Source organism: Acanthochromis polyacanthus, chromosome 20 (assembly GCF_021347895.1).
Source record: "Acanthochromis polyacanthus isolate Apoly-LR-REF ecotype Palm Island chromosome 20, KAUST_Apoly_ChrSc, whole genome shotgun sequence".
NCBI classification, from domain to species: domain Eukaryota; kingdom Metazoa; phylum Chordata; class Actinopteri; family Pomacentridae; genus Acanthochromis; species Acanthochromis polyacanthus.
Genome location: NC_067132.1, coordinates 31,878,587 through 31,891,769, shown reverse-complemented (window position 1 = coordinate 31,891,769; position 13,183 = coordinate 31,878,587). Strand labels below are relative to the sequence as shown.

Below are 13,183 nucleotides of genomic sequence, written 5' to 3'. Positions count from 1 at the left end.
CAAGAGGAGACGATCTAATGAGGTTACACCTGCCTCATTAGTGTGTGTGTGTGTGTGTGTGTGTGTGTGTGTGTGTGTGCGTCACCTGTGTGTGTGTGGCAGCGTTCAGCCTCACGATCAGCCTCCATGTCAGCAGACCGACGACCAACACACCGACATCTGGAAACACCTGTCTCACTGCTGAGCCTGCATCACTGCCAGTCAGACTGTCAGACAGACAGACAGTGTTGGTTGTAATTCCCACACTGTGACAAACTAACTGCTACTGGTTCATAGGTAACATCTTGTAGAAACAACAACATCATAACAACTAAAGCTGCAAGCAGCACTGAACGGTTAGGGTAAGGGTTGGGGTTAGTGTAGGGTAAGAGTTGATGTTAGGGGACATTAGTGCATGTCAAATTAGACATGCTGAAGAATGGCACAAGTCTTTGTCTTGATTACTTTGTTTTCTTTTTGGTAGGGGCAATAAGAAGGTTAGGGATTGGGGTAGGGTTGGGTTACTGTTAATACTAGGACATGGAGTACATGGAGGTGTGGTCTACGTTGGGGTGTGACACAAAAGTGAAAGTGTGAAGATGTAGCTGAACAGTTTCAGGGATAATATCACCAAGGTTGTAGCAACAGTATGTGCAGACATGGAGGTTGTCAGCGTTCCAGTGTGCTTTGGCGCGAGCTATTGCGCGATTTCAGAACGAGATTTGCTTTCTGGTGTCCCGAGATTTGGATACAGATCACAACAAATAGCGATCGCCAAGTAATGTGGAGGTTTTCGTTCACTTCTCATCTGTAGTATGTTGTGGGACACTCATTGAGACTATCCGAGCTGGTCAGTGTGGGAAAAAAGCACGTTAGGGTGGACTTTGACGCGGGGGGGCAAGTTGCCCCATACTTTTCGCTAGCTGAGCTGCAAAGCTGCCTGCCTGGCTAAATACTGGAGCTATGTCGAAAATTCATTTCTCCATCACTCACATGTATGAAATGACATGAAAACAGACCCCAGGTTGAAAAAAAACGAAGTTCCCCTTTAAACTTGCTGCATGGGGCTTTTTGCTAAAATTGCTGCAGGGGGCGCTATTGCACATACTGTGAATGTGTTTGGGCATCTGGACGTGATCAGAGCATGACTGTGATCAAACATGTAAAGTTTGAGGCAGATTGGAGCATGTTCAGCAGAGTTAGACACCACTTCCTGTTTCATGTTGAAGCCTCAAAGTTCTGGAGGCCACCATGGCTACGCCTCCAGACTTTTACAGAACGTTTTGACACATTTTCATCACTTCGTCCTGTTATATGTACTGTACAAATTTGAGGTTTCTTGAAGTCACCTCGGAGGAGGAGTTTGTTCTTGAAAATGACAAAAATCACCAAAAAATGTGCTAATAATTAAAAATGGCAGACTTCCTGTTGGGTTTAGGGGATGGGCCCAAGCGGCTTTTTTGTGCATCATTGTTGAGACCTCAAAAAAGCCAATAAACCTTAGGGTTCCAATGGGGTTCCATTAGGGTTCCAATAGGGTTCCATTAGGGTTCCAATAGGGTTCCATTAGGATTCCAACAGGGTTCCAATAGGGTCTTTGCACCATTTGGTGCTGGGACCCTAATTAAAGCTGCAGCTGTGAACAACATGCTGTTAGTTATCTACTGCAGGAATCATTCAGATATTTGACCTGAAAAGTGTTTGTGTAAAATAACTGCTATACCCTAATCTGTGTGTTACTGTGTGTGTCTGTGTGTGTGTAGGTGTTTACAGAGTCGTGTAGTCCAGACAGAGAGACGACTGTCTGAACCTTCGACTGACTCACACTGACACACACACAGTGACACACACACAGATGTGCTGGTGTTTTGCTGCATCAACAGGCTTCTGGTTCTGGGACTTTTTCTCTGCGTCCTGTTTGTTAAAACAACACTGAGGCTGAAAACCAGCAGAGAAGACAATGAGCGTCACACAACTGAAGCCGGTAAACAAACTGGATCTAAACAAAAACGCGCACATACAAACCTGTCCCGTCTGTCTGAGACGGCATCTAGCCTAACCCTATCACTGGATGTACAAAAGAACATGGAAAAAGACCACAAAGATACGCAAATCAGCCAAAAAAAGACAAACCAAAATCACAAAGACACGCAAAAGACCCAGAAGCAGACGTACAAAGACATGCAAAACCAACAAAGAGATGCAAAAAAACAAAAAATAGACCAACAAAGACATGCAAAACCAACAAAGAGATGCAAAATAACCCAAAAACAGACAAAGACTCACAAAACACTCAGAAGCAGACGTACAAAGACCACAACGAAATGCAAAACCAATAAAGAGATGTAAAATAACCAAAAATCAATGTACAAAGATCAGAAAGACATGCCATATGCCCAGAAGTAGACGTACAAAGACGACAAAGACATGCAAAACTAACAAAGAGATGCAAAATAACCAAAAATTATCATAAAGGCAAGAAAAATACCCAGAAGCAGACGTACAAAGACACGCAAAACCAACAAAGAGATGCAAAATAACCCAAAACGTCATACAAAGACACACAAAACACCCCAAAAAATGTCCCCAAAAAGACCACAGAGACACGAAAAACCAACAAAGACACAAAACACCCATTTGTAGATGTACAAAGACCACATAGCATGTGCTAACCTCAGCTTCCTGTTACATGTATGAAATTATAAACTGATGTTTTACTTCTGCAGGAGCTGAGTCAGCACACACACACACACACACACATACTATGTTCTTCTATCATTGTGGGGACTTACCATTGACTCCCATTCATATCTAACCCCTAACCCTAACCCTATCCCTAACCTTAACCCAGACCAAAACAATGCCTAACCCTAAAGAAACGTTTTTGCACTTTTACTTTTCACTTCTCCTACAGTTGTGGGGACATTTGGTCCCTACAAGTATAGCCAGCACCTGACCACACACACACACACACACACACACACACACACACACACAATGGCTTGTCTTTGATGTGTCCATAAAGACTGAGTGGAAGCAAATGGCGTGTTGAACGTCCAGTCTGAGGGGGACCACCTCGTTCCGGTTCATCCAAACACAGCAGCAACGTTTCCTCCAGTTCAAACAGGAAGTAACATCAGCTGTCCGCTCTGTCAAGTCATCTGGTTGGTCAGACAGACAGCTAGCCGCCCAATCAGATACAGTCATCCAACATGACGTCACAGAAAGAGCTGATTGGACAGAAACAAGACAAAGACAGACGTCTCACCTCACCAGACCCAGCTGACCCAGGGCCTTCTGCCACGACGTACCTGCAGACAGACAGACAGGTGAACAGGTGTGGAGACAGACAGACAGACAGAAAGACAGACAGGCAGACAGAGAGACAGACAGAAAGACATGCAGACAGAGACAGACAGAAAGACAGACAGGCAGGCAGACAGACAGAGAGACAGACAGACAGACAGGTGAACAGGTGTGGAGACAGGCAGACAGGTTTCTTACAGTTGTACTCTGGCTGCAGTGTTGCCGTGGTGACCTGGAAGAAGCACTGCAGCAGCAGGAAGATGAAGCTGGAGATGCACACTGCCGTCACACAGCGACCAGTGTTACCTTGGAGACAGGAGGTGAGGTTGTCATGGAGACGGTTAAACAGAGCTGAGTTCAGGTTAGTTAGAAAACCAGCTGAGACTGAATCTGAAACACTGGGGTGGCTTCATGTCCAGCATGGTTGCACTGGTCTGGAATGGTTTTAGGAGGAACTTCCCTCTAATGGAACTTAGCTGGTTCTAAAAGTCATCAGATACTGGATGATCTGAGGTCAGTGATCGGAGGATCTGGAAGGTCCGGTCTCTGGTGGATCAGAACTCCTGGATAGAACTACACCATGAAGACTGAAGAACCAAGAAACTCTGAGGAAAGGTTGTTGAAGAGCATCAGTCAGGACGATACAAGAACATTTAAAGTTCCTGAAGATCTCCTGGAGTCCAGTTAAATCCATCATTAAGAAATGGAAGGAAGATGGAACATGAATAAATCTGACTAGAGCAGGATGTCCTCAAGACCTGAGAGACTAGAGAGGGAGGCCACCAAGACTCCTATGACTCTTCTGAAAGAGAAAGAGACGAGAGAGGGAGGCCACCAAGACTCCTATGACTCTTCTGAAAGAGAAAGAGACGAGAGAGTGAGGGGACCAAGACTCTATGACTCCTCTGAAGGAGAAAGAGACTAGAGAGGGAGGCTGCCAAGACTCCTATGACACTTCTGAAAGAGAAAGAGACTAGAGAGTGAGGCGACCAAGACTCTATGACTCCTCTGAAGGAGAAAGAGACTAGAGAGGGAGGCTGCCAAGACTCCTATGACACTTCTGAAAGAGAAAGAGACTAGAGAGGGAGGCCACCAAGACTCTATGACTACTCTGAAGGAGTTCCAGCTTTAGACTGTTTATCAAGCAACTGCTGTCTGTTCTTCATCAGTCAAAGCTTCATGGAGACAAAGAGAAAGACTCTGATGGAAAAAGCTCCAATTAAATCTGGACTGGAGTTCAGCAGAAGACATGTGGAGACTCTGAAGACACCTGGAAGAAGGTTCTTTGGTCTGAGGAGACCAGGATGGAGTGTTATGTCCATCAGACTAGATGATATGTTGGGTTTGGGAACTTCTTTTATTTCTGCTCATTTCGTCCACATGTAGAAAACTACAACCAGCAGGATACAGGATGTGATGTCACTTCCTGAAGGTGACCTCTCTATTCTCTGTGTTTCCTGTTAGTGTTAGAGTGTGTGTGTGTGTGTGTGTGTGTGTGTGTGTGTGTGTGTGTGTGTGTGTGTGTGTGTGTCAGACAGGTTGGGTCTGGTCTATGTCCTGGTATGAATGACCCCACTGCCAGTCAGGTATGACATCATGACTAGATAACGTGTTATTATCATGGTGTCAGCGGAGAAACATGAGGAGAAGATCTGAGTCTGAACACGCCTGATACCAGCAGCACCCGGATCATTTACCTCAGATTGGTACTGATAGGTATTGTTTGGTATTGATAGGTATTGATTTGTATTGATGGGTATTTATAGGTATTGATCGGTGTTGGTACCTGTGGAGGACGGCTCGGGCAGCAGCGGCAGCAGCAGCAGTAGGAGGACGTAGACCAGAGAGAACCCGTTATACCGTAACACACACGCTGTGGACACAATAATCAATACATCAATCAATCAGTCAATCAGCACACAGATTCTCACAGACAGATCAAACCTGGAGAACATCCGATCAATATCCAATAATCTAACATCTAAGCAATGTTTAGAGTGAAGACAGTCAAGAAATCAGGAGCTCATTGGCTGAAAGACTTTCTGTTGTGACATCATCAATAATCAATAATCAATCAATCAATCAATCATCACAATGCCGTGTCAATACAATAATTGATTAGTTGGCGAATGAAAAGGTTTGTTCTGGAAGCAAACAGAAGCAGAGCAATCAATAAATGATCTGCTGTGATCCTTATTGAGCAGTGACCGATCACTGATTGATCATTGATTAATCATTGATTAAGCAGTGATTGATCACTGATTAATCAGTGAATGATCACCCATTGGTTGATCATGTGATGTCAGCTGATCCAATCAACAGCCACCAAACAGGTAAAACAAAACTGAAATAAAACACTGACAGAAGAACAGAAAACAAGAAAAATATGAAGCAAAACAAAAACTGACAGTAAACATGTAAACAACCACAACACGTAAACAACCACAACACGTAAACAACCACAACACGTAAACAACAACATGTAAACAACCACAACATGTAAATAAACAACACGTAAACAACAACAACATGTAAACAACCACAACATGGAAACAACAACATGTAAACAACCACAACATGTAAATAAACACAACACGTAAACAACAACATGTAAACAACCACAACATGTAAATAAACACAACACGTAAACAATAACATGTAAACAACCACAACATGTAAACAATAACATTTAAACAACCACAACACGTAAACAACAACAAAATGTAAACAACCACAACACGTAAACAACCACAACATGTAAACAACCACAACACGTAAACAACCACAACACGTAAACAACAACATGTAAACAACCACAACATGTAAACAACAACATGTAAACAACCACAACATGTAAATAAACAACACATAAACAACAACAACATGTAAACAACCACAACATGGAAACAACAACATGTAAACAACCACAACATGTAAACAACCACAACACGTAAACGATAACATGTAAACAACCACAACACGTAAACAACAACAACAACATGTAAACAACCACAACATGTAAACAACATGTAAACAACCACAACATGTAAACAACCACAACATGTAAATAAACACAACACGTAAACAATAACATGTAAACAACCACAACACGTAAACAACCACAACACGTAAACAACAACATGTAAACAACCACAACATGTAAACAACATGTAAACAACCACAACATGTAAATAAACAACACGTAAACAACAACAACATGGAAACAACCACAACATGGAAACAACAACATGTAAACAACCACAACATGTAAACAACCACAACACGTAAACGATAACATGTAAACAACCACAACACGTAAACAACAACAACATGTAAACAACCACAACATGTAAACAACATGTAAACAACCACAACATGTAAACAACCACAACACGTAAACAACCACAACATGTAAACAAACACAACACGTAAGCAACAACCACGTGTAAACAACCACAACATGTAAATAAACACAACACGTAAACAACAACATGTAAACAACCACAACATGTAAACAACCACAACATGTAAACAAACACAACACGTAAACAACAACATGTACACAAACACAACACGTAAACAACAACATGCAAACAACCACAACACGTAAACAATAACATGTAAACAAACACAACACATAAGCAACAACATGTAAACAACCACAGCACGTAAGCAACCACAACATGTAAACAACAATAACACGTAAACAACCACAACACGTAAACAACAACAACATGTAAACAAACACAACACGTAAACAACAACAACATGCAAACAACCACAACACGTAAACAATAACATGTAAACAAACACAACACATAAGCAACAACATGTAAACAACCACAACATGTAACACCACAACACGTAAGCAACCACAACATGTAAACAACAATAACACATAAACACCCACAACACGTAAACAAACACAACATGTCAACAAACACAACATGTCAACAAACACAACACATAAGCAACAACTACATGTAAACAACAACAACATGTAAACAACCACAACATGTAAACAACGTAACATGTAAATAAAACACAACACGTAAACAACTGAAACTTAATCCAAAACAACCACAGAAAGATTTAAAATGACAAAAATGTGACACAAAATAACGACAAAAACACCTAAAACAAGCAAACCGTTTCCACAAAACAGCCTAAAACAACTAAATGTCATCATGATCCGGCTGTGGTCGTCTCGCTTGTTTACACCTGAAAGCAAACTGTAAACAAACAACGTCAACACACTTTTAGGTCAAACTGACAGAATAACAGGCAGCTTCCTGCTAACACATAAACACACTATTTACAGCTCAGTGTGTGTGCACCCCTGTTTAACTTCCCCTCCCCCATCTCACACAGATTGGTTCCACTCTAGCAGGTAACAACATCTGTCTGTGTGTGTCTGTGTGTGTGGTTAGCGCACACACACACACACACACACACACACACACACACACACACACACACACACACACACACACACACACACACACACACCTCCCCCTCTCTGAGGAATGTGAAGCTGCTTTAAAGGGAAATTCCCCCTAAAATCTGACTGAAGGCGTGGCTCTGAACCTTCGAGCTCAAAAACCTGCTACTCCAACATCAGCGGTCGGTTACCGTGGCAACACACCACACCTGTAAGGGTATCACCTGGAGTCCAGTTGGGAAAATGAACCAAATTTGAGCGTACAATATTTAATTAAAAAAAAAACACTTTACATCCCATCGAAAAAGATCCCTGAAAACAAAGTTTCCTCCAGATCAGGTTGAACTGCAGGCAGTGTTTCCTCAGAGAGACTGAAATAAATGCAGCAGAAAGAGAGAAGAGAGGATCTAGTAGATGGAGATCCATCCAGCTGGAGGAACATCTACAGATGAGCAGAGTAGAGAGGAAACATGGAGATAGAATAACATCTATAGGATGAGGAGACGACAGAGACACAATACTGTCACAAAGACACACAAAACAACAGAATGAGACACAAAATGAGGCAGAGAGCATTGTGGGAGTTTAGCTGGTAAAGGGGCACCATGAAAAAGACTCCTGTTCTACTTAATGACCTCCAACCAGAGCTCAGGTGTTTCAGATGAACTGAGAGTTTGACTAAAACTGACTCTTCTGTGTTTGACGTTAACTCCTCTGGACTGGGACCAATAATCAGTTATTGATTATTAATGCCACTGATTATCAGCTAAGAACATCGTGTCTCTGTGGATGTCAGACTCCTGGTCCTTCACAGCTGAGCTACCTGCTCAGGTGAAGCTCTGACCTGTTCACCTCCACCCAACTAACATGGACCACAAACATCAGGTTTAATAAACCCAAAAAACTACACAAATCTAATTTAATAGAGCAGGAGTACAGTCAAAACAGTAAGTAAAATACAAATGAAATAAAACTAAATAATGAAATAATGATAATGTAAAGTAATATTAAAAATACATACAAATAACACATACAAAGAGTAGAATAAAATAAAACTAAGATAAAATTGTGAAAAGTTAGAAAAAATGCTAAATATTACACATAAAAATAAAATGAATAAAACTAATGAGATAAAATAGTGTAAAGTAAAACAGAGAGAAAACTCTTGCTGTTGTTGGTTTTCATGTGTGTTCTAAATTATTCCCATTAATCTGCATAATTAATGTGTAATAACAATAATATTAATAAATCTTCTACCTTGTGTTTCTGGACATTTCCTTCCTCTGTCAGTAAACTGAACGTCTCTGATCAATAATCAATAATCGTGGTCCTACCTGCGGTCAGGCTGAGGGGCAGCAGGACCCGCAGCAGCAGCCCGGCGGCCAGCTCCGAGGACATCCTGGACCAGCGGCGGGTCACAGCTCCGTCTGCCCGCCCGAGGAGCCGCAGGCCCGCCTGACAGCGGCGGCACGCCCCGGTGACATCCTCCGGTCCTCCGGGGCTCAGAGAGGGGCAGACAGGCGGACAGACAGACAGGTAGACAGTCGGGCTGAAGGTGTGAAGCTTCTCCGGCGGTGAAAAGTGGGGAAAAGTGGAAATGTTCACTTTTATAGTTTCTTCTTCGTCTTCTTCTTCTTCTTTTTCTTCTTTTCTTCTCCTCAGAAAGTCTCCTTCTGCCCGCCGACCCGGGACCAGCCGGTTCTGACCAATAGAAGGGGCCCAGCCGGGCCGCAGGTCCCGTCCAGACGGTGACTGACAGCCGCCTGGGCCAATCAGAGCGCAGGAAGAAGAGTCGCTGAGACCACACCCCGTCCAACATAAAATTAAAAATAAAAAAAAATAAAAAAGGTACAATAAAAAAAGTCACATAAAAAATGTAATAATATGAATTAATTAATTAAAGAATCTTTTAAGTCAAATGAATAGATTAATTATGAATAATTAAACAAAAAGAATAATTTCATCATGATAAACAACCAAAACCCAAAAAATTAATGTCAAATCCTGAAACATTATGAAATAGTCCATTTCTAAAACTTAAAAAAATCAATAACATAAAATAAAGAGATTCATTTTATAGACATTTCATAAAATGAGGAATTTATTTAAATAAAACCCAAACCAAATGAATAAACAATAAGAAATTGTGTTTTACACATTAATGAGTTCTCAGGTTATTGTTAGAATTAAATATGTTGAGTTCAATACACTAACTGAGAAATGCAATAAAATAAAAATAATTAATTTTAAATAAATGAAAAATAAAGCAATATATTGATTAAAACTGTTAAACAAAATAATTTAATGCAATAAAATAAAGCAATGCAATTAATGAATAAATAAATCATGACATTGAAATACTTTAATAAATTATTACAATATTATTATCGGTTAATTATTGAGCAGAATACTAGCATCCTGCTAACAGCGTGTCCAGCATCGTGTCCAATCAGTTCTCCTGTCTTCATGTCTGTTTTAGACACCATCAGTCTGAACACACCTAAAGGCTTCGTTCACCCTGATGATCCAAACACTACAACTCCCAGAATCCTCTGCAGGAAACAGCTGGAAGCCCTCCCCCTGCCCCAGATGTGATTGACAGCTCTGAGGAGGGGGAGGGGGGGGTAATCTGTGTGGGCGGAGCCTGATGTGTCCGAGTCAAAACCAATAATCCATCCAAACAACAGGCTGGAGGACGGACAGACAGACAGACGCTGAATCCAACCTCAGACATCATTTAAAGGAGCTCCGTCTTCTTAATCTCCATCCCTGAACACCTGCACAGGTAGGACGTGGTTACTGTTTCTTTCATCATCAGCTTCAGATTTCTAAGCAACAGAGAAACATGTGGAACCATGACACGGTTCCACGCGGATCCCAACACATGGAACACGTATGTTCACAGCTGATGTGTTCAGAGCACGACTGGAGAATCTGAATTACAGCCTGAAAGATGAAACTCTGACCAAAAAAACCTGAAAGTCACAACACCAGTATGTTCTAGTCTCTTTAAACTGGTTCCCAGTACGTTCTAGTCATTATAAACTGGTTCCCAGTATGTTCTGGTCTCTTTAAACTGGTTCCCAGTATGTTCTGGTCTCTTTAAACTGGTTCCCAGTGTGTTCTAGTCTCTTTAAACTGGTTCCCAGTATGTTCTAGTCATTATAAACTGGTTCCCAGTATGTTCTAGTCTCTTTAAACTGGTTCCCAGTACGTTCTGGTCTCTTTAAACTGGTTCCCAGTATGTTCTAGTCATTATAAACTGGTTCCCAGTATGTTCTCGTCTCTTTAAACTGGTTCCCAGTATGTTCTAGTCTCTTTAAACTGGTTCCCAGTACGTTCTAGTCATTATAAACTGGTTCCCAGTATGTTCTGGTCTCTTTAAACTGGTTCCCAGTATGTTTTGGTCTCTTTAAACTGGTTCCCAGTGTGTTCTAGTCTCTTTAAACTGGTTCCCAGTATGTTATAGTCATTATAAACTGGTTCCCAGTATGTTCTAGTCTCTTTAAACTGGTTCCCAGTACGTTCTGGTCTCTTTAAACTGGTTCCCAGTATGTTCTAGTCATTATAAACTGATTCCCAGTATGTTCTAGTCTCTTTAAACTGGTTCTCAGTATGTTCTAGTCTCTTTAAACTGGTTCCCAGTATGTTCTGGTCTCTTTAAACTGGTTCCCAGTATGTTTTGGTCTCTTTAAACTGGTTCCCAGTGTGTTCTAGTCTCTTTAAACTGGTTCCCAGTATGTTCTAGTCTCTTTAAACTGGTTCCCAGTATGTTCTAGTCATTATAAACTGGTTCCCAGTATGTTCTAGTCTCTTTAAACTGGTTCTCAGTATGTTCTAGTCTCTTTAAACTGGTTCCCAGTACGTTCTAGTCATTATAAACTGGTTCCCAGTATGTTCTGGTCTCTTTAAACTGGTTCCCAGTATGTTTTGGTCTCTTTAAACTGGTTCCCAGTGTGTTCTAGTCTCTTTAAACTGGTTCCCAGTATGTTCTAGTCTCTTTAAACTGGTTCCCAGTATGTTCTAGTCATTATAAACTGGTTCCCAGTATGTTCTAGTCTCTTTAAACTGGTTCCCCGTACGTTCTGGTCTCTTTAAACTGGTTCCCAGTATGTTCTAGTCATTATAAACTGATTCCCAGTATGTTCTAGTCTCTTTAAACTGGTTCTCAGTATGTTCTAGTCTCTTTAAACTGGTTCCCAGTATGTTCTAGTCATTATAAACTGGTTCCCAGTATGTTCTAGTCTCTTTAAACTGGTTCCCAGTATGTTCTAGTCATTATAAACTGGTTCCCAGTATGTTCTAGTCTCTTTAAACTGGTTCTCAGTACGTTCTAGTCATTATAAACTGGTTCCCAGTATGTTCTGGTCTCTTTAAACTGGTTCCCAGTATGTTCTGGTCTCTTTAAACTGGTTCCCAGTACGTTCTAGTCATTATAAACTGGTTCCCAGTATGTTCTGGTCTCTTTAAACTGGTTCCCAGTATGTTCTGGTCTCTTTAAACTGGTTCCCAGTGTGTTCTAGTCTCTTTAAATTGGTTCCCAGTATGTTCTAGTCATTATAAACTGGTTCCCAGTATGTTCTAGTCTCTTTAAACTGGTTCCCAGTATGTTCTAGTCTCTTTAAACTGGTTCCCAGTACGTTCTAGTCATTATAAACTGGTTCCCAGTATGTTCTGGTCTCTTTAAACTGGTTCCCAGTATGTTCTGGTCTCTTTAAACTGGTTCCCAGTGTGTTCTAGTCTCTTTAAACTGGTTCCCAGTATGTTCTAGTCATTATAAACTGGTTCCCAGTATGTTCTAGTCTCTTTAAACTGGTTCCCAGTACGTTCTGGTCTCTTTAAACTGGTTCCCAGTATGTTCTAGTCATTATAAACTGGTTCCCAGTATGTTCTCGTCTCTTTAAACTGGTTCCCAGTATGTTCTAGTCTCTTTAAACTGGTTCCCAGTACGTTCTAGTCATTATAAACTGGTTCCCAGTATGTTCTGGTCTCTTTAAACTGGTTCCCAGTATGTTTTGGTCTCTTTAAACTGGTTCCCAGTGTGTTCTAGTCTCTTTAAACTGGTTCCCAGTATGTTCTAGTCATTATAAACTGGTTCCCAGTATGTTCTGGTCTCTTTAAACTGGTTCCCAGTATGTTCTAGTCATTATAAACTGATTCCCAGTATGTTCTAGTCTCTTTAAACTGGTTCTCAGTATGTTCTAGTCTCTTTAAACTGGTTCCCAGTATGTTCTAGTCATTATAAACTGGTTCCCAGTATGTTCTAGTCTCTTTAAACTGGTTCTCAGTATGTTCTAGTCTCTTTAAACTGGTTCCCAGTACGTTCTAGTCATTATAAACTGGTTCCCAGTATGTTTTGGTCTCTTTAAACTGGTTCCCAGTGTGTTCTAGTCTCTTTAAACTGGTTCCCAGTATGTTCTAGTCTCTTTAAACTGGTTCCCAGTATGTTCTAGTCAT

The 13,183-nt window shown here is 41.1% G+C and overlaps 1 protein-coding gene across 1 annotated transcript in view; it reads right to left on the bottom strand.

Moving 5' to 3' along the window:
- Positions 1–9,568, bottom strand: part of LOC110965863 (piezo-type mechanosensitive ion channel component 2-like) — a 54,156-nt gene extending 44,588 nt beyond the window's left edge. The window contains 5 exon segments of the mRNA XM_051940198.1: positions 86–206; positions 3,248–3,290; positions 3,484–3,591; positions 5,072–5,158; positions 9,061–9,568. Coding sequence (XP_051796158.1) covers positions 86–206; positions 3,248–3,290; positions 3,484–3,591; positions 5,072–5,158; positions 9,061–9,124 — 423 coding nt within the window. The 5' untranslated portion in view covers positions 9,125–9,568.
- Between the last annotated feature and the right edge of the window lie 3,615 nt (positions 9,569–13,183).